The 23,070-nt window shown below is 41.0% G+C and overlaps 1 protein-coding gene across 1 annotated transcript; it reads right to left on the reverse strand.

The window, feature by feature from the left end:
- Window positions 1–5,681: 5,681 nt before the first annotated feature.
- Window positions 5,682–22,737, reverse strand: timp2a (TIMP metallopeptidase inhibitor 2a). Its single transcript, XM_040039423.1, has 5 exons — window positions 22,608–22,737; window positions 13,220–13,320; window positions 13,027–13,135; window positions 9,405–9,529; window positions 5,682–7,703 (listed from the first exon to the last, which is right to left on the reverse strand). The coding sequence occupies exons 1-5, from the start codon at window positions 22,735–22,737 to the stop codon at window positions 7,506–7,508; spliced, it is 663 nt and encodes a 220-aa protein (XP_039895357.1). The 3' UTR covers window positions 5,682–7,505.
- Between the last annotated feature and the right edge of the window lie 333 nt (window positions 22,738–23,070).

Consider the following 23,070-nt stretch of genomic DNA (forward strand, 5'->3'; position numbering starts at 1 on the left):
ACGATGTGTCCCTCTTTTTCTCTCCCAGAGCTTCTGTCCTCTCTCTCTGTGCAGATGAACAACCAGAATTAGTTTCTCTGTTCGACTTTGTTAACCATACTTATAAATGCATGTATATGCATATACATACATAAATATATATATATATATATATATATATACGCAACTAACTCTTAGAAACCAGGCACCAGAGGTGGCACTTAAAGCAGAAAAAGAGTGGGCGGTGTAATGTAAGCAGCTGCAGTGAACCTTGCATATCAAATTAAAAAAATACAACACAGCATCAGGCTTTGTTGGTCAGTGAACCACAGTCTGCATATTAATCAGCATTTCAGATGATGAATCCTATTCTGTTAAAACTTCTTCTGTTTATCATTCAAACTATTTCAAATATAAAAATAATAAACAGAGTCTGATAGGTGGGTGATGCATCGGGGCTCACTGCACGTCTTTCCCCCGTTTTTTTGGTTTGCACACACGAGTTTATGCAAAAATATTAAAACAACATTGTTCACGTGACAGACATGACATTAAAGTTCATTAAAGCAAAATCAAAGAAGTAGTGAGAAGTAAAAGTTATATTTAAGTAAAAGTAACAATGGATACTATGTGCAAATTATCCACCATATCCTTCAGGCCATTAGGTCAGACTCTTACTGGCTTCTTTTATGTCTCAAATGGAGACATGCAAAGTTCACATTGCATCTTTCTGATGGCTTTGTTACTGTGAATGCATCTCTCATCTTCACCTTTTCAGGGCATCTCAAACACGACAACTTCATCAGTGAGCCGGGGGAGTCGTATCCTTGATTGGGTGTCTGAGTCGAGTTTGGCCACAGCCTTCATCCTCAGCTCAGTAGATGCATCTATCACTGCAGGGGACTGGGCATCATCTGGTTGACTTAAACTGCTCTTTCCTACAAGGGTCGGCTTAGTATGTCCGTACTGGTCTCTACTGCTCCCATGGCGTTGTAGCCTCAGGATCTCCAGCTTTGATAGAAGAATAGAATAGAATAGAATAGAATAGAATAGAATAGAATAATCCTTTAATTGTCCCACAAGGGGAAATTTGGGTGTAACAGCAGCAGGAAAGACACATATACAAACAAACAGTACACAAGACACAGAACAGAAACATACACAATTTTTACATATTTACATATTTACATCAAGGATAGTAACATAGTGATACAAGCACCATCCTTCTCACGGAAAGTAGGAAAGACTGGACTCGTTATCGTTGATCTATTTATTGAGTTTTTGGTTCCTGTTGTATTTTTTTGCTTTCTAGTTTCTTTCTGCCTTGTTTATGTTGTAGTGCTTTCTATGTTCCCTCTATTTCAACTATTATTAAAGTCTGACTTCTGTTTTTTGTTTTCCCCCAACTTCTATCACTGTCGTCATGTTGCTTCTGAATGGAGCAGGCAGTTGTATTCAGAAAGGTTAAAAAGGCTGTACGCCACCTCAGCACTAAGAAGGTGACACATCCGGCTAGCTTCTAGACCTTTTAAGACACTCTCGGGTTGATTGTTGTTGTAGTGCAGAGACGGAGATGAATTTATTTCATTTGCGAGTTGTTATCATGGAAACGCTGGTTTGCTGTTGAAGCATAGACGATGCTCTGAGCAAAAGTGTACTGATGCAACACCGAACGACAGTTGCATAGAGACAAGTTTCAGTGAGCTCAACAGTTATCTGGAAATGATGAACTATGTGAAACCTTTTTTTCCCCTCCTCCTTTGTCAGCTGCTGTCATCATTCACATTTGTACTGTCACACAGCTCAATTAAAGTATGTCAACAGCTGTTAGACAGTTACTGTGAAATTAGCACAGACAGTCATGGTTCTGATTACAATTTATCTTGTAATGACTTTAGTCTGCCTCACTTTTCCCCAAGAGCCTCCAGCAATTTCTCAAATTTGTCAACACGTAGAGTAAAACTCGCAGTTTCTGTTGCAACGAGAGAATTTCCTTTGGGATGAATAAAGCTTTCTCTTTCCTGCTTGGTGTAACACTTTGATAGTCCTCTCACTTTTTTATTTGTTTTGTTTTGTTTTGTTGTTTTTTAACTGGAATATCTCACTGAACTCTATACATTACTGTGATATTTGGCTCGCTGTCTCCAGAGGATGACTTGTAAAAACTTTTTTCCCAGACTTTTGTTTATGATGAAATCTCAAGAAAACGTATAGCGTAGCATTATTCACATAAGCCTTGGGGAAACGAAAATGAGAAATGCTGAAAGAAAATGCCGGCTTGTACATTTTAAAAATGAACCTGATCAAATTGGGAACGTGTTATATCCTCAAAAGTGTGGTTACCTTCAGATTTAAAATAAGAACAGGGAACAGTTAAAGATAACAGATAACTGCTGGCAGTCTGATGCATGTATGTAGGGACCTGGTGCCAAAGAAAGGAGGTAAGAACTTGGCGTTTTTCCTCTTGTTCCATTTTCTGTTGTCTTCCTCTGAATGACCTACACTCTACTGTGTACATCTTAGTATAAAATCCTGTTATTAAATCTCATAGATATTCTCAGTCCTATGTGTTTTGAAGAGGCAGCTGTGCTTGAACTGAAGGCACCTGGATTTATTTTTAAGGTTTGTTTCATCTTCTTGCCTTCAGCTCGAGCACTTAAACACCATCATGACCTGGATGGATGAGAACCTACACAGATGCTATGTCTCCTGATGGCCACTGGGTGGCATTATAACTACACAATTACAGCAACCTGTGTGGAAACACGAGCGTGCAGTGCAACTATATGATCAAAAATTTAATGATGATGGACAAAACTGATACGACTTTTGTTTCACTGGGCAAAAAGACATCAGCTGTAAGAGTTTACTATGAGAGTGTGACACCACGTGACTGCAGAGGTTGTGGCTCAGAAGGTAGAGCAGGTTGTCTACCTCCTAAGAAGTGAAAGGCCAGACAGTTGATCCCCGGCTCCAGTCTGCATGTTCATGTATCCTCGAGGAAGATGCTAAACCCTGAGATGCATCTGGGCTACAACTGGGATCATCACGATGATCAGCCCTTACGCGGTTAAAGGCGGGATCTTCTATCATCATCTTTATTGTCACTGAGTATATTAGCAAAATCACATAATAACACATCTCCATTTTTCATCAAACACGCTGCTTTTGCAACACTGATTTGAAATCACCACAAAGTTGCACTTATGAAACTTTACTTGTGAGCTGTTGTTGCTCTAAAAATGTTACACAGTAACACTTCTTGTTTTCCTGTAAGCTCTGGATTTGCTTCATGAAAGGATGTCAACACTCGGTGACGCAACTTCATTGTCACCTTGTCTCCTCATTTGATCCATCAGGAAAAAAAAAAAAGATTATAATATGTAAAATAATAAAATACCTTTTCATCCTCAAATGCAAAATAAAATTATCTCTGAAGAAAGCAACATGTAACAGAAGGTTTAATCTTTGATTTGATATTTCATGTGTACACTTCTAATGGTTTAGTTCTTCCTTGTGTCTTCACCGAGTTTACCGACCACAATTGCAAAGCAGAGGGTGACGCAATAACACGCCAACCTCACACACTCCAGACTTGCTCAACAGGTTCCGACACAAAGAGGAACAGCAAATGTATTGAAGAGAAATGACATGAACGTTCATATACATAAACATTCCCTTAAATATATACCAAGTTGACCTTAGAGAGAAAGCTCAGAGTAGGAAGAAGTGAAATCCTCTCTGGCACGGGATGATTTATACAATCCTGTTGAAATTACCAAGAAGAGAATGAACAGAGATGACAAAACCGCCCAATCTGGGCTCTGCCTGCACATTTCTCAAATAGTTTCCTAGCTGAGTCGACCACCGCATCTACTCGCCCTTCTCTGTCCAGCCTCCCTACTCACTCCACTCTCACATTTGGAGGACGTCCCTCACACACAGAGTACCTCGGTGGGAAATTAGCAGAAGCCAAATGAAGGCAGAGACTGACTGCTTAACACCAGTTTTAAAAATCTTTGGATATCACCAGTAGTAGAATTAAAATATACATGAGTGCGGCAACAAAGCAACCATTTTAATTTATATCTGAAGGAATTTTCCAAGAATGTGAGAAGTGCATTGTTTACCTTTGTTTTGACCCCCAAACGTCCCCAGGCATCCTGAGGACCTTCTGAAGGTTTCAGGTGGCACCAAATATGATTGAGAGGAGGCTGAAATATGTACATCAACCTTTATTTTAGATTATAGTTTGCATGTCAGGAGGTTATTTTAAATAAAGTTATTCATTTTTATAGTATTAATCTTATGTCAATAAAGTCTATTGTGTCTTTTTGCTTAAGTCCAAGTTTAGTTGACAAGGTTAGCCCATTCTGAGGTACAAGCTTGTAGCTTCTAGTTAATTTCAGAGGCAGCTGCTGAAACCAAGTGCCAGCTGTGGTCTTTTCTTTTTTGGTTATGCTTTGAGTATCTTTAGATTTGGTGAAGAAACCTCTGGTTCATTGGTAATCCAGCCACTTTGGGGCATTCTAACACTGCCATTTACACTCACTGACCCTCTGTTAGCTACACCTGCTCATTCACACAAATATCATGCGGCAGCAACTTAATGCATTCAGGCATTTGGGCCTATCCAAGAAAAAAGGTAATCTAAGTGACTTTAAACGTCGTGTAGTTGTTGTGCCAGACTCATTTGAGTATTTCAGAAACTGCTAATCTACTAGGTTTTTTGCACACAACCAGTTTCCCAAGCTGGGACAAGTTTGGGAGTTTACAGAGAATATTCTGATAAAGAGAAAATATCCAGTAAGCAGCAGGTCAGTCCATTCATCCGTCTTCAGTGTTTCTGGGGACGGAAGTTTGTTTCAGCTGTCAAAGGTTGAGAGTTGAGGCAAATCCCGGACAGGATGTCTGTAGCAGGCCTTCAGTGAAAATCCCCATTTGATGCCAGCAGGCAGACGGTAGAGGACAGACTGATGTGAGCTGATAGGAAGGCAACAAAAAGGGTCAGAAACTAACTCCATCATCAAAGATGGAATTGTATCAGTGGTTCAAGCTTCTGCTGGTGGTGTAATGGTGTAGACATAATTTCCTTGACACACTTAGGACCCCTTAGTATCAACTGAGCATGATTTAAACACCAAAGCCTTGTTGAGTATGGTCACTGACTATGTCCATCCTCCTATGACCACAGCATACCTATCTTCCAATGGCTGCTTCCAGCAGGATAACACAACATGTCACAAAAACAGAAATCATATCAAACTGGCTTCTTGAACATAAGAATGAGTTAACTGTACTCAAACAGCCACCAGCTCTCCATCCAATAGAGCACCTTTGGGATGTACAAATCTGCAGCCGCTGTGTTAAATTATGAGAAATGTTTCCAGCATCTTGTTGAATCTATGGCATGAAGAATTACAGCAATTCTGAAAGCAAAAGGGCCGACCCAGCACTAGCAAAGTGTAAATAATAAAGTGGCCGTGAGTGTATATATAAGCCTTTCATATGGCGCTTGGTTCTCTAAAGTTTATCGGCCGCACATCCACGGCCATTTATAATCACCAGCTGAGTTAACACGTATGTCATTGGACTGTGGGAAGAGGTCGAAAGAAACCCACACAGACACAAGCAGGATGTGGTTAGGGTGACACTTACTTGATCTCCCACTTGAGGAGAAATGATAACACACAGGCAGCGTGTACTCTTTGAAACTTGTGGTTTTTTTTATTTGATAATACTGAATACTTTGTCCTTCGCCCGGACTTACACAAAGCATCAAACACATGCACAGTCCTCTATTCACACAAGGAACCCATTTCCCATTTCTCTATACCTTTCTCCGGTTAATCGCTCTCACTCTCACGTTACTCCAGCGCAAGAGGACCTTCGACACTACAGCTAAAGACATCGTAGACAAAGACAGCGAAAACACACGCACGCACACACACTCACAAAAAAAACAACCAAACAAAAAAAAGACAGGTATAATAATAACACTGAAAAAAAATACAAAGTAATGGAAACTGGAAAGAGTTTACTTTTAAATTATGCCTCTAATACTCCATCATATATATATTTTTTGTTAATGTAGCTTGAGGTTTATAAAACAGCACTGTAAACATTAAGTAACTGCTTTCTAGGACAGCGATAAAGCTTTCATTAATAACTGGAAGGAGCAAGAAAGTCAAAGCTAATATTAAGCGTATAAAGACCTTATTTTTTTTTTATTACTCGTGAAATGAACCGTCTGCAAGAATATATCATGAAAACTGCTGTTTGCATTTACAATCAACAGATAATACAAAGACACTGAAATAACATCCCCGGAGCGCTGTTTTTGTTTCTCTTTCACACATAAAATCTGCAAAAAGATCCCTTTTATCCAAACCTTTCACACATCCACTTTTTTGTTCACTGCAAGTACTACTTTATATGTTATGACAGAGATAGCAAGGGATATGCTCGCGCTTTTTTCTGAATATGAATCACCAAAGCACTCAAAATGGGCGAAAAATTCTGCACCTGAGGTGGATCTGTCGGTCGGGGCGAACGATAATATCTGTCACATCAGAGTGTTCAGGCTCTTGTCTTTACTGGAACTCATCCTCAAAAAGTGCAAATCTAGTTCTAAAGCAGTAAATAATAATTATTATTATCAAGTAACAACAAAAGTATATGCATAGGTTCCCTACAGCTACATAACAAAGAAGAGGGGAGGACGTGAAGAGGAAGAAAGGAGGAGGAAGTGTGAGAAATTTGAGATATTTCTGATTGGCCTCTGGGGCAGTGGAGAGGTGGTGTTTAAATTTAGAGCGCTCATCTTCACGCAGCATAGACTGGTCCAGTGAGGCCGGTGACGGTCGCAAAAATCCCCACCCAAAGAAACCAGAGAAGATCATCGGCCGTGCAAGATGATTCACAATCTTTTTAAAGAAAGCGTGTCGTCGTGTGGGCGTGAAAAAAAGTTCCCGGCGGAGACGATGAGAAAACTGTGAATTAAGAGTGCTCGGAGAGAGAGGGAGACAATCATTTTAAACAAAATGAAATGAAAAAAAATAATAAAGGCAACTTGGAATTTGGCTTTGGAATAAAGAAAACTGGAGGGTGAGGTAATAAAAGCAGGAAGATGATGGATAACCAATGGCTGTCTGAATACTGGGAATTGATTGGTGGAGATCAGAGCTGTTAAAAATTGCTTTGAAGGGGCAGGAAGTGCTCTGTCTCACTGAGAATTTTTATCCTCCTGACGCCAGCCTCAGGAGGAAGTTACATCACTTGACCAGTCTATGTCTCATGATGCTGTTTTGTTGTTTTTACAGAGCTGCTGTGTCTGAGAACAACCCCTGAGCCTCTCCAAACATAAAGAGTGGCAAAGGGTTGTTTTCAGACCAGCAGGTCATTTCTGTCACATTAGCTTTGCCTTCTTTTTTTTTTTTTAATAATTAAAAAAAAAAATCACTTTATTTCATTGGAATTGTGTACATTTATCTCCGTCAGGCTCTGCGGCGTGCAGTCGCATGTGCTTAGGGGTCCTCGGCATCCAGGAACTCCTTTTTGGGTGGTGCGACGCCGCGGTACCAGGAGCAGGAGCCGTCTGCCCTCTTGACGCAGGCGTAATGGTTGGCTTGGCGACCGTGCACCTGCTTCTCGATCATCAGGTCTGTCCACAGGCACTCCTCAGGAGCCGAGATTTCACAGGGCAGAGAGGGACAGCGCACAATCTGCAGAAACACAGCACAATCCGCTCTTTATGACATCAAACTATCAGAGATGGGTGTCACCTGAAATACCACTGCTGTTAGAAGACCATATCAAATATGCCTTAAGGTCTAATCCTCCAGATTTTCATTAAATCAAGCCTCAGTTTTGCTTCTGAACTTTCAGTGACAGCATGCTCATATTACCCAACATCTACCAGGAATTTACTGGAAATGTTACAGCATGTAATCTGGAGTCATTTTATCAGCCTGAGTAGCTGTGGTTACACGCACACATTTTTTCCTCCTGACTGAACTCACGTAGATTTAAGATATCAGGGCAACTGTTTACATAAGATTTGACTGTCACGCGGTTTGGTGTTTAGGCAGCCATGTATCAGTAGATATGCTTTCTTTTTGGCATCTCCCTGAAGATGGATAGCCATCACCTGCTCAGTGTCTTCATTATGACGGTTTTAACTCTTTAGAGTTTTAATACAAACAAACTCTCTGCCCAGGGGCAGCTGAGCTTGGAAGCTGCTATTTTTGGAAAAACCAGAAGTGTCCAAAGTTACTTCAACATGGTACAGCCACTCCTGGGAAGTATGTGGCATTGTGTTAAAACACACCTGGATGCTCCAGACCAACAAACTGCCAAAATTCCTATGACCGAAGTAAGAGTGTACTTAGATTGTACCTATATGACCATAGCCAGAGTTTACTGATTTATCTCTCCATTTATAGAACTTAAGCAAACAGAACAAGCCACTATTTGTGCTTCAAATTCAAAGTGTTCAACTTGTGAAACACTGAGGGGCTTTTATTGTGAAACACCCAAAAACATTTATAACAGATTATTGCCATTTTTAACTTTTAATGAAATAGATCTAATAGATAATTGCCTAAATCATCATTACATTAATAATGAATCATTTGAGACCCTCAAAGTTTCCCATCAGCTGTGTCCTGTAACATTTTGTAGTTCACAAAAAAATTTGCCTGTCTTAAAAGTAGAGCGCCCTCTGTAGGAGTTTAGTAAAATAAAAATGCACACCTATAACAATCATTTGCTATGAGATTTGTTAGCATAAGATTGCCTTCTGTTGGTTTTTGAGGTACTGGTTAAGCTAGGTTTTGCCCATGTGCACCATAAATCTGCCCAAAAGCACCTTTAAGGGTCGCTAATCAATATATTACTTTGTTCCTATTAAACATCCAAAAAGAGATCAGAGTGAGTACAAGCAATCCCTGTGAGGTGAAAGCTCAAGCTTCAGTTCTTTATACTCTTGCCGGTGTATGACTTCATAGAGAAGAGATAATCATAATATGGTCATCTCAGCGCAGAAGCACAGAAATCCTGCCCACCTGAGCTTCAAACCTTATGTTTGCGAGGCAAAAATGAAGGAAGAGGGCTTACAATGGCTTGTGTATGAGCTACAAGATCACAGATTATTTTGAAAGAATACAATCAGTATAAAAAAAAAAAAAAAAAAAAAGGGAGGTTGAAAACGTGTAAGACGTTCCTTTTAATCTCTAGAACAATTAATAAAGAAAACAAGTATTCAAGTTACATTTACTGCTCTTGTGTTTATTCCCCTGAATCATGCCTCGTCTTGTTTGCTCTGCTATGTCTGGATGTGTAGTGGAAGAAGTGAATAGCTGTCTTTTTTTTCTCCACGCCACGAGATAAACTGCACATGCGAAGGCGGCCCTCTGCTGCCTTACCTTGCAGTCACAGCCCATCTGGTAGCGCTGGCTGAGGCTCTTCTTCTGGGTGGTGCTCAAGGAGTCCCAGGGCATGATGTAATCACACAAAGTCACATGCATGCTGCCGCTGGCCTCGGCCTTGCCTGTATATAAAAAAAAAAGAAAAAGTACACGTGTGACAGACAAACTTCAGACATAACAATATGCATGGTAAACACCACCATCACCAAGGCCAGGGTGCATCAGTATAAATGTTCTGGAAAAAAATCTGAACTTGTAAACATCAGATGACAGATTCGTGGAAAACCACTGATGAAATCTGTTACTTTCCAGACTGGTGCCTGCAGGCGTCAACACGGGCCACCTGTCCTTGTCAAGAGCTTGTGTTTATGTTTCGTGCATAAAGGGGCACCAGTCAAAACAAGCGGATATTTCGAGATGAGATTACAAATCTATGGAGGCTGCACCCTCTCCACTTTGCCACTATCTGTCTGCATAGCAGCTCCCAACACGCATGTCCTCGCAGACGGGACTGACTCACATTTCAATGCAACTCCTCTACTCGTTAACCCTTCGCACTAAAGAAACGATGAATCATTCTGAAAGATGCCCCGGTCAGCAGAAATCTAACTTTCTTTCCCACTGCACAAAGTCCCTACATCTTGAGAAAAGAGAGTCGGGGAGAAAATGCTGGCTTCAGCAGTTCCTCCTCTTACAACTCTCTGTAATTACGGGCCAGTGTTTGCGGGCGCATCTCTGACTGTGATGGAGAAACCAGAGCACGAATGACATCACGATCCTCTGTGTCTCCGCTACTCTGCAAACCGAGTCTCATTCTGACACTGCGACTGCCTATCTTGCTTTAAAAATCGAAACAACCACCACAGGAAGAAAGCTGTGTCCAGGTATAATTATATTTGATGGGCAACACATTGGTGTGCCTCACAGAAGCTGGCTGGGCCTTTTCTGTTGAGGGTTGCATGTTCTCCTCATTTCCTTCCACAGTCCAGAGACATGAACATCAGGGTACTGGTGATATTAAAGCGGCTGTAGATGTGAATAATTGGCTGTCACTGCCTTATGACAGACTGGTGACCTGTCCAGAGCGTACCAAAGAGGTGAGGAGCTGAGGAAAGGCTGTCGGTGGAGCTGTGGGTGGCCGCATGATATATAACCCACAGAGGGCACCAACCATAAAAACATAAAACCCATCTACTAAGATTTTTTTTGCTTCTGTGATCTGAGTACTGCAACGGACTAAAGATCTACTAGTAACTAACAGACAACTTTGTAGATAACGCGGGTAATGAGCTAATCTAATCAAAACTGGAAATCAGCAGCTCATATTCCCATTAGAGGTGGGAATCACCATACATCCCACGATACGATATTATCACGATACTTAACGCACGATACGATATTATTGCAATTTTTTAAAATATTTTGCGATATTCAGATTCTGTACATAAAGGTAAACTTTATCAATATTCATTTTATCTAATATCAAAGTCTCGCACTCAGTCTTTCTCTCATTTCAGTCAGTTTTATTGTTGACAAACTGAACGGCTTGTATTATAGTCTAGTCCAACTTAACTGAATGCAACCATCTGGTACAATTATAGCTATTCTGAACTATGAAATTTATGAAAACTATGCAGCCCATTCAGCAACTGAAGAATTTGAAAGTAAATTAAAACAAAATATAATTTTACATTAAATAAAAAAGTTTTAAACTTAATTAAAATAAAACATGTCTTAAATTAAAATAAGTAAACTGTCATGTTTATTGCTGCCAAAAAAAAAGTTAAACACATTTGGACAGTGAAGGAATGTCAGGATTCTTGCTCAGAAAAAGGATCAACATGCTCTGAAGTCAGAGCACAAAAACCTTTTTTGTAACAAAATATCGATTTCTGCTGTCCCTGTATCGATACATTATTAGCAAACAAAATATCACGATACTACACAGTATCGATTTTTTCCCCCACCCCTAATTCCCATATGCGTCTGCTCTGTTTAGCAATGACTGGAAACACAGAATCAAAGCCATCCATGCTGTCTTTTATCTGCCTGCTTATTTAAAGAGCATTAAAGTATAACACATTATTTAACAGTAAAATATTGTTTCATTCAAACAAAACTTAAAATTATGTTCTAGAGTCCTTTTTTGTCCAGTATCATTAACTATTTAAATATTAACTGTTAAATATTTCCAATTTTATTCTGCTTATCCAGGGCTGGGGGTCTAACCTGGGCTTTTCCTTTGTTGGGACGTCCCCGGTACACTTCACCCAGGAGGGATCCTTGTCATCCTGACCCACCTCAGCTGACTCCTTTCGATGTGGAGGAGTAGCGGTTCAACTCTGAGCCCCTCCCGAATGACTGAACTTCTCGCTCTATATCTAAGCAAGGGGTTGGCCAGTCCCAAAGTGAGAATCATACTAAGCTAAACCAACTAAGGCCTCTGTCGGACAGGCCTAGAGACTCGTCATTGATCCACTAGGGAAAAGTATGCATTTCCTAACCAGTTTCTGAGTGGTTACAAACCAGAAACTGTGACTCTTTAAAGTAAAAGTTGCACCTTTTGAAATGTGTTGGGTAAAATATTTAAGCAGATTTTATTCCATGCAAACTGGGAACAACTGTACTAATCTCCCAGCAACAAAAGCAATCACAAGGGCCTTTGTGGTGGCGCACCCTCTTGCTGGAGCAGGAGGAGACTAGGTATGGAAACCAATTTTTATCTAGAACTGGGAGTACACTGGCTTGTGGCCCCACTGTGGATCGGTTAACTCTAAATATTGTCACCAAATGCCCAGCTGTGTTTTGGATTTCTACTATCTCTACAGAAGTTAGAGGTCAGAAGCCTCTAACTTCTGACCCTTTAGCAGCAGAATAAGCAGTTTATCAACTTGTCGCTAACACTGTTTGTCTGTTGTTTGGGCAGTGGGTTTCACAGCTTTTCCTCTAAAGACAAGCAGCTGCCTGCTGTGGCTGACAGCGGTGCTATTGAGACACTGACGCCAAAGCCAAACTGTAACGCTGTGGTCAGAAAGGTAAACAATTGGCTGAAATTTGTTGCTCTGAGTTTAAAAGGTTTGTTCACCACTTCAAGTTACTCTGTTGACTTTAAGGCAGTCACGTGATGTGCTGTTAGTGTTAAATAATGACTACAGCTGGTTTCAGTTTACAAATTTTGAAAAATGACGCAGATGTTATGCAGATGTAAACAGTCACTAAGGCATAAAATACCTCAGGAGCTTAAGCTGTACCACAACAGACAAGGTCCCTCCCAGTCTCCACAGGATTTAGCCAGCAGAGTATCATTACCTATAATAACATAAACAGCTGCTCCACCAACATGCAAAATTGCCCACTACTCTTTATCCGATCTCAGGTTTGTCTGCCCGGCTGTTTGCACCTGCAGGACCATATCTGATTATCTGTTTGCATGTTCTGTGCTGTGCTTCTCTCTGTCTGTGCATTCTTTCACTTTTTGTTTTATATAATGATGTATACAAACTATACATCATTATACCTATCCCTCCGACAACAGCAGCTTCTTTTCCACAAGCTAGCTGAGATTATCAAATTTCATTTGCAGTATTATTTCCGGGAGACAGGGGATATTCACACAAACCTGAGATCAGATACTCCTTCTTGCCGGTGGCATCAAGGGTGACGCCGCAAACGGCGGACACGGGAGCAGTGAAGACAGATTCGATGTCCTGGGTAGGTCCCTTGAACATCTGAAAATTAAACACAGTGCACAGGGTATTAATAGCGGACTCAATGTCAAACCTTTTTGGCTAAAACAGTGAGGATATTCTTACCTTGATCTGTTTGACCTCATACTGGATCCTCTTGATGGGGTTCCCATAGATGTCGTTCCCAGAATCCACTTCTCTCTCTCCCACCACCTTTGCTCGAATCACTGGTTGGGAAACACAGAAACACGGCGTCAGAGGCTGCAGGAATTCATCGTATTTACTCACTGAAGCTTTCATTGTCTTTCATACCAATGAACAAAAGAGTAGAAACAAAAAAAGTCAAAATGATTCCCACTAAAAACGATAAAAAGGGAAACCTGCTAATGTTTGTTGGGTAACGGCTAAAACTTTGGATGCAGGCCCCATAAGCCCCATACTGTAATTGGTGTTCGTCTGCATGTCCACCAATTAGGTCAAAAAGTAAGTGACCGAAACTAACTCCCCCCTAATTAAGTTAAAGTAACTCACAAATTAAGCAAAAGGTTAAACAAAAAGGTTAACAACTATGTTACAAAATATCAGTTTCCTTTAATCAAAGCTGAAATTTACGAGTTTGTAAACAAACAAATGCATTTCGACAGGAATCACCCCATCACTGATTTAGCAACTGTAAACCATCTGTAACTTAAAAGGGACCTACTATGCTTCTACTTATTTTCAGTTTTACATACACTGTTACATGGCGTTAAACATGGCCAAAGTTTCGAATAACGACAACAGTTCATGTACAAATAATGTCTGTGAGCAATGTTCACACGTCAGCCTGCTCTAAACACACAGTTTAGCATAGTTTTTTCTACTTGTAGTTCTGTGTGATGTCACTGAGAGCAGACATCCCTAATATGCTGATGTGCTGAGGTGTGTTGATCAAATCTTCTACTACTGAGGAATAGCCGCCTGGACAAAGAGGCTTAAAAGGAGGCGTAAAGGGGTGTCCCCAAAGGACATGATTAAATTCAGTTGTAGTATATACAGCGTCAAATCACAACAACGGTGTCCTCGAGGTACTTTATGCTGTAAGGTAAAGACTACAATAATACAGAGAAAACGCCAACAATCCCAACACCTTATCAGTGAGCAGCTGGTGAGAGTGCACCCAGTACACAGGAAATAATGACATAACCCTATAATAAATACATTAGTTTCCAGAGTTATAAATGTGAGGCTTATGAATACTGATATCTCAACCTTAATAGTACAGTATACATTCTAAATTGGCTAATCCATCATAAATTTATTATGTCTTTTGTAGGGCTGTGCGATATGAACAAAATCTCATATCCCGATATAAGAATTCTATCGTCCCGATAACGATATAAATCACAAAAATGTAACATTTTCTGTAAATTCTGTGAATCTCGTGCAGCTCGACTTGCGGGAAGTGTTTCCTGATGCGCGTCATGTAGCTGGAGTCGAGTGTTTTAACAGACATAAGTTGTAACAGCCGCCATTTTCTTTGTGAGTATTTATTACACGGCGTGCTGCGGGGAAAAGCCTGTTCTAACGTTTGAGTCTAAGGTTTATTTTTTAGCACCTGGCGGCTCTTTTTTACTTCTCATCTGTAAATAATCTGCTCTTTCATGTGATTCAGTTTATTTTGAAAAGTCTCAACAGGATCTTGAGCTTTATTGTGAAAGGTTTATGTGGAACATAAACAAGCGGACACGCGATGCTGTTACCGTCGTTGTTGCTAACCACAACGCATAAAAACAGGCGCTTGTCCGTCCGTAGTGTGGTTATATTAAATATAAGAGAGAACTTTAAGAAATTAATATAGCCACTACACTGACCATCAAAACAAAAAAAATGTTGCCGTAAACAGTTTATTTTGCGACACCACGAAACAAACGATAGCGTAAAATGAAACGATAGACGTTTTTATATCGTCATCCGATATATATCGTTATATCGAACAGCCCTAGTCTTTTGTTTTTTTCCACAGCATTTCATCCAATTTTTCTGCTTGTTATTACAAATGAACAAAAGTGAAACCCATAATTACGTTGACTCCCATACAATGTAACACTGCATAATGGCTATGTTCAAAATCTGGCCCTATTTATTATAAAATGCACTACATTTATAATAAATAAGTCCAGATACATGACAGTCATTTTACTTGAGTCATAAAAATTAATCACTGGTCTCAAAAACAAAACAAAACAAAGCAGCTGGAAATGTTTACCACTTACAGAATTAGAGGCCAAAATCAGCATTGCACAGCTCTGATAATGGTAAATGGTAAATGGCCTGTATTTGTATAGCTCTTTACTTGGTCCCTAAGGACTCCAAAGCGCTTTACACGTTCAGTCATCCACCCATTCACACACTGGTGATGGCCTCTGACCACTACCAATAGGCAACGGGTGAAGTGTCTTGCCCAAGGACACAATGACAGAGACTGTCCGAGTCGGGGCTCGAACCGGCAACCTTCCAATTACAAGACGAACTGCCAACTCTTAAGCCACGATCACCCCGCCATCATCATTGACGATGATGAATGACTAATGATGATGAGTGTTTAGTAATGGGTAGCCACTATATTCTGAGAAATTAACGAGTTAAAAGCATTTCTGAACATACTGCAGTATGCACAAGTATTTCATCGTATTTTTTAAATGTATTTTATTCTTTTTTTTGCCAGAAAGTAAAGGGCAGGTACTTTGGGCAGGTACTTTGTTTGTACCTGCCAAGGACTTTGACTAATAAATAACTGAGCAACACAATCAGCTGCCTCTCCAGAGAGTGTCTCATCCCGTGGATGAACTTCACTGTTTTGCTCTGCAGCAGGGAATCTTACTTTTCCACCTACTGCAGTGACAAATGATGCAGTTGAAGAAAAAAAAAGCATTCAGAGTGAAGACATCGACGACCATGTCAGCTTGCTGGTGATAAAATACTGTTGGGTAGGTTAGGAGCGACTAGACTTTCAAAATAACAGTTGCTAGCAAATCATTTTTGGATGGTGTTCTCTCAGACAGACAAAAAAATAGAATTGAAATAACTCTGGTACATTGGTGGTCATTATTATACCTCTGTTACCCGCCTAAGTAGGGTCTATGTGTGGAAAACTCTGCTTATGACTCCACATCACAGGCTAAAAAAAGCCCAAACCACCCATCGAGCTGCCTTAAAGTCTCATCCAAACACCACAACAAAATGAATTTTGGCATCTAAAGTGGTCCAGTCAATGAAAACCCAACCAGAAGTCGCCATCAGCCAACATTAGGGGAGGGCCAGACACATGACTTGGCGTGCAGCACAAACCTTCCTGCTTCAAAACATGACCAGGGAAACCATCACAGGACAAGAGCTGAGGATTAAGAATACAACTTGAAAGCTGATATACTGAGAAGGACTTGGCCAGAGGTTTGTTTCTCACCATGCGTGTGTGTTTGTGCGCGCGTGTGTGTATTTTAACGGCCTGACTGACTTCAAGCTTCAACTATGCTTAGGGCATTTATTCAGAATGGAAAATATGAGCAATACAGGGGGAAAAAAAACATAAAGTAAGCAGGAACAGAGGACACACACACACACACATCTATAAACACACATACAGTCGACTGCTGCTGCTCTTACACCCTCGGGTTCAGTTTATGGCTTAGAGCAGATACAAATATGGAGGTTCACAGCTCCCAGAGTTAATAGTGTCTCTCTTTCTTTCTCCTTCTTTTTTAGTCTTACTAAACATGCTACTAAACTCTGTACAGAACAATCATTTAGTCTAAAAAATGTCCAGAAAGTGAAAATGATACAATGATAACATGTGATGTAAATTATTGTTAAATCCATCTCATTATTAATTCAGCTAGTAATTCAGCGGCCAGCCAAAATAATACCTGCCCTCTTTAAATAAACATGTACACATGTCCAAAATAACACTGCGTTTCCTATAAACACTTCTCCCCATAGCAACTGGTGGTTGTCAACCAATCTTTAGCCTTTTGTGACTGGTGTTGAAATAATTCATACTGAAAAAAAAAAAAACTACATATGTAAAAGGTTCACTGGTAAAGACAGAGACTAAAAGCAGAGTTAAGGAGCCTTTACAATGGTTTTTCGTATGAAAAAGTCATGGCAACAACACATGTGGGCTGTTTTTTGGGTGTCTGTGAATCATTATAAAATGTTTAAATATTTTATCTATACCTCTACTAATAAAAAAAGTATTACATTGTTTTAAAATTGGATTGGATTTAAATACATTTAGTCCTCACATCATGAGAACTGCCTGCACATAATGCAGCTTTTTCCCCTCACCTACTACATATCATTCAGATCATGCAGTGTGTCTGTATCGTTAAGGCTGCACTTTACCGTTTGACTAACTATTTCAGGCTGTTTGTTAATGTGTAAATGTAACACTAGGCTGACGAAACACATCTGCCAATTTAACCATCATAGTTAAGATGTAGCTAAGATCTCAAATGTCCAACATTCATCCATATTTAGTCCTCAGAGCGAGTCGATTTAGGCTCAGATGGCCGTTGGGCTTGCAGTACATTGGTAAAAATCCTGAAGAAGATGATGAAGAAATCGTTGCAAAACAGACTCCTCAGCTTACAGATGCACATTTGGACCATTTTCTTAATCTCAACAACACTTTAATTGGACCCGACTGCTAATTTTGAACTGACACCATGTTTACATGAAAGCAGTGTATTACTTTGCAATGTGAGGCTGTTCTTAAAACACACTTAGATTGATATGAAGATAATATGATCACCTTGCTTGGTATATAGCCTGAAAATGTAGGCTGTTATCTTCATATTACACCTCTTAATGAGGACCAGATTTGATCTGAATATTAGATTTAAAGGGTGATATAAACTAATTGCTGTTATTATTACGGCTATTGTTGTGTTTACATGTTTTTAATATTGTCTCTATGTGGCAATAAAGGTTTTAGTAACAAAGTAACAAGAAAAACCTAAAGGCTAAATTACAGAACAGGTTTTAATTTACCAGGATTAACCAAGAAGAAGATGAAAGGTTTAAGAACAAATCTTCTTCAGAAGAATGAATCTGTTTTTTTAATCAGCACCATGTGCACAAACATACTGCTTTTTAAGGTTTCTTTTTCTTTTTTTTTTTTAGAGAAACCAAGTTCCCCAGAATCAAACCCCCACATTTTAGTTGCACTTTGATGGTTATGCAAATGTTCAGCTGCAGCAGCCAGAGCACGCACACACACACACACACACACACACACACACACACACACACACACACACACACACACACACACACGTATACCTGTTTGGCACTCGCTCCTGCATTCCTCCCAGTTTTTCCGCTCTCATTTCCTGACCTCATTCTGAGCCACAAACTAATGAGCAAAGAATCAGCAGCAGGACACAATACTGAGAGGAAATTACCCTGTTATTCACAACAGATTGCTGTTATGGGAGCTTATCTGTCTCCCTCAGTGTTGCAGACATGTTTACTTCTCAGTTAGTTTCTCCCCTTCAATAAAGCCAGAGCGGATCATCCTGTGCAGTCTAAACAGTGTGTTGCAGAGGCGGCAGACTACTCAGCACGATGCTAAAACAGCATGACTACCACGAGCCTGCAGGCAGCAGTTTCACCGCAGGTTGATCCAAAAGTCATCCGATCAGCAGCACTCAATCAGCAGCCATAAACCACCAACTGACCCACATTTCAAACGGTCCCCTACCGTCAGACCGGGACGACACATAATGACTTCTACATACATATTAGTTGCACTACGCAATGTTTTCCATGCAAACCCCCATATGAACGCACACACCACATCCTAAGTGCCCCCCGATTTGTTCCACTGCATGACTGTCCATTTCTTTTTTCATACGCCAGTGACCACCAAATCATCCCTGACTCTCTTGGTGTGGTTTGTTCAGCTCCAGGCGTATGTGAGCCTTCTGTTTAACCTGTCATTTGAACAGAAACAAACCGCCCTCAAACACAATTCAGCCGGCACCTCTGGTTACACCTGCATGAAGACCTGAAGGCTCTGGTTTACGCTGACACAGTTACCGGAGCTGACATGACGGTGATCGAGTCAGCATGAAAAGGATGAGCTGGGGTGGAGGTGGGTTGCAAAGCAGCTTGCAGGGAAAGAAGTAATTGTTTGTCCAAACACCCCACCTTATATTGGATTTGCCAATAAAATGCATAGAAGTGGATCAGCTGAAGATGAAATCAGAGAGCCAAGCTTGACTTGACCTGCCTGAAGTAACAATTTGCAAACAAATTGAAACGTGGTGAACTCCTCAGCGCTTTTGCCATTAAATCCTAATTGTTTCAGCATGCAACATATGATGTATGTGCTGAACCAACACTGTACACCTCTCCAGGTGAGCCTGAAGCTATTTATTAGTGTTTCCTCCCCCACAGGCTGCAGAAGCCTTTGTAAAATCCTCCTCTTGATTTTCTTCCTAGCTCTATAGTTTTGTGACGATGAAACCTCTGCTTAACATCACAGACTGTTGACACAGGGTTTTAAAGATAATCCAAACATGCTTTTAGAAGAAAAAGTAAATAACAGAAATACTACTGTTGTCCCTCAGAACACTTTTTGTTCATGAAAGGGACAAAGAAGAATGGAAAGCTTATGGGAAAAAACTGTATAAACCATCCAAATCCAGGTACTTAAGGTTGGTTTGGAAAACTCATAAAAGGCCTTTACTTTTCCGAACTGATCTCCAGTACCTGGATTTGGATGTTTTATTCAGTTTTTGGGTCATGAGCTTTCCATTTTTCTTTGGCAACTGATGTGTTTGGTAAAAGCATCTTGCACAGCTCAGACAGCTCCGTTGCTATCGTGAAAAATGAAGAAATACAGTTAGAACAATTACACCTTTTTGTCCAGCAAAAGCACCTAAGACAGAAACAGTTCAATCAGGTACTGTGAACACTCCAAAAATGAGACACTTGACTTTTTTTTATTTATTTATTTTTTATTAGGTTTGCAATCATAGCAGCAAAATGTGGTTCAGGCTGACATCTGCCTTGTTATCGGTTATCAGCTAATCAGTAAATCAGAAGATATTTATGAAAGGCTCTGGCTGGAGTTCATCTTTCGTGCACATCGATGTCACATTAGCTACATATTTAGAATAGGTGTGGAGAAGATAAACCAACTTAGTCACTTTACAGCAAATATTTCTTTGTTTCCCTGTCGCTACAGGCAAAAGACGTCAGGAAAAACAAACCATCTGTACCAGCTTTATTTTACACGTCACTGTTTTCTACAATCGGTGCTCATTTTTACTTCATTTGAAATTTTTGACATTATTACGTCTGTATTGATAGTTTAACTGTAAAGTTTTTATGCTATACTTTATGCATTTTTTTGTCTTTGAATCTTTTACATTTTTGGAGTGATAATAATTGTTATCAAGGCTGTATAAACAACCACATTATAGGACTTTTGTCATTTAATTTTTTTAGCCCAAGTTTCTTATTAACTATCCTCCAAAGGAGTGCCATTATATTTTTTTTTTAGTGACATGTGTTGGGGATGTTTCTGTATTTCCATGAAAGGACGTGTACACGTGCTGTCATCCACGCCATGTCCACTGCTGAGATCGGTGACTCTGATCTCTCAGACCGCTGACCAGAGTGAGCTAAACTGGGAAAGGGTGAGGGAAGTTCCCCTTTATGGGCAACGGATTTATATGAAAAGAGGATGTTTGTCGCGTTTGTGTGTGTGTGATTGTACCGTGCGTGCATGACACTGCACGATTTTTATGGCTTGTGGTCTGACCTAGAGTATCACTTTGACTGGAAAACAGAAGATGACACACACAAACACACAGCTGGTTCCCGCCTATGTGGTATGTGTATCAACAAGCAAGGAGTGGGATCCCATTCCACCAAAACAAATCCCAATTGTCAGACCGTGCAACTTTTGACAATGTCACTTTGTTGCTGCCTACATGCACATTTCAGCTAACTCTCATCCGACACAGCCCACCCTTCACAAGCCCTCAAAACCCATTCCACCCCTTCTTCACCTCTTCCTCTGCAGTGTTTCATCTAGATGTTTCTGGGCTGGACAGTGACATCGACCATTGTTGCCGTTTGCGTGCATCCTCCCCCAGCTGTGACAAAAGCTTTCCTGACTCACAGATGCTTTAAAAAAGACAAACAATTGGAACACCTTGCCTCTGAGACATTCTGTCTGCAAGACCTGCCAACTCAGCAAGAGATTGAGTCACACCTCAAAATAGAGCTGTCAATTTGCAATAAGGAATTACAAGGATGCACATCTTACCAGCACAGACTCAAAAGTAAAATGCAGGATGAAAAAAAACAAAACATCTTCAGCTTTCTTGTTCTCATTCATACCATGCATATTTTAACTTGCACTGTGACTTTTATTGTTTTTCCCCTCTAAACACACCCTAAACTGACAGCCAGATGTCATCCGAGCCAGTGTGTCTGTGTGTGTCAGTCTACCGTGCATGGCGGCAGGCCTTTAGTTGTCTATCTGGGGTGTGAAAGAGTGTGTACAAGTGTGTGTCCGTACACTGCATCGGAGCAAAGTTGGGAAAACCCCAGAAACATTCCTGTAATTCCTCTCAGCACCACCCCATGCAGGAAGAAACTGGACAGGAATGGAAATTTAAAAAGGAAAAAAAAAAAGGATTGAGGGAGGAAAGCTCGTGGTGTGACATATTCTGCGGTTGAGATTCAATCCCCCCCCCCCCCACACACACACACAAACCCGTTAAATTTCTCCCTCACTTTCCCCATCCCTTGTCCTCTCTTCAGCTCGCTCCCTCCTTGTCTCTTTTCCCTCTCTGGTGCCACGTTGCCCTGCAAAATGCAGGCGACGCCGCTTCGTCCCGAGGCTGCTGAGGGTGAAGCTCGGTAAGCAAACACTCCCAGAGCCGAGGCTTTGGGTTCACACAGATGATCTCAAACTGCTTCCAGTCTCTTAGCTCTCACGCTAACAGAGTGGAGGTACACCCTTTGAGTTTGTATAAAGTGGATTTTGGGGGAGATTTAAACCACAAAGTTCATTAAGGTCATCATTAACTTATCAATAAGTGCCACAAATGCACTCCTAACTCCTCACAGTGTTGCAGAGCAGAACATTATGGGGATCTGACCTGAGTGTGTTTCTATTTTTAAAAATAATAATTCTGAAAGAAGACATTTTGGAGGTCTAACATTATCAACATGACATGGCAAAAAATATGACAATGTGATCTGTAAGTGTAGAGCCGAATGTAGTGCAAACTGTCTGGGCCATGGCCTTGAGGAGCAACACCCCTACCACCACCAGCAGCACCTTCAGGCTTTCCAGGGTTTCCAGCAGCTTAGTTGAGTCCATTCAACCGTGGCCAGAGGATGGGCTAGTTAGCTGTGCAGGAGCCTGGCTCACTGCACGAGAGGCCAGGTAAACATAAACAAGAACAACATAAACAACAACAGCAGCAGACCCCGCGGCTGGACTCACCTACGTCGGCGTTGCAGAACGCCTGTTGCGGATGTACCGGAGCGCAGCTGCACGCTTCCGCGAGCTCCTCCGCCCGCCACAGGACCAGCAGCGCGAGCGTGCAAAGGATGCCGTTAACGGAAAACGGCATCGTGGTAAACACTGATGGCGATGTTTTTCAGCTCCTGCGTGGATGTTGTGCTCTGCGCAGATGCGTTGCAGTGTGGCTCCAGCGGCAGCGTCCCCTCTCCGTCGTTTTCCTAACGACACACACGTCAACGACAACACACGGGCGCGCGCTCAGCTCCAGGTAAAAAGGTGAAGTTACACGGTGCGTTTGGTGCCCTCCGGATTTCCCCCGACTTTCCGTTTTCTGCAGCTGTCTGTCTGTCTGGACTGTTTTTGTTTCAAGGCGTTTTATAAAGCTGGCCGTGCGACTCCTCCCCCCAGTGCAGGGTGGTCCTGCAGAGGGCGCTGAGTGCTC

This window comes from Simochromis diagramma, unplaced genomic scaffold, assembly GCF_900408965.1.
Source record: "Simochromis diagramma unplaced genomic scaffold, fSimDia1.1 OVJJ01000402.1, whole genome shotgun sequence".
Classification (NCBI taxonomy): domain Eukaryota; kingdom Metazoa; phylum Chordata; class Actinopteri; order Cichliformes; family Cichlidae; genus Simochromis; species Simochromis diagramma.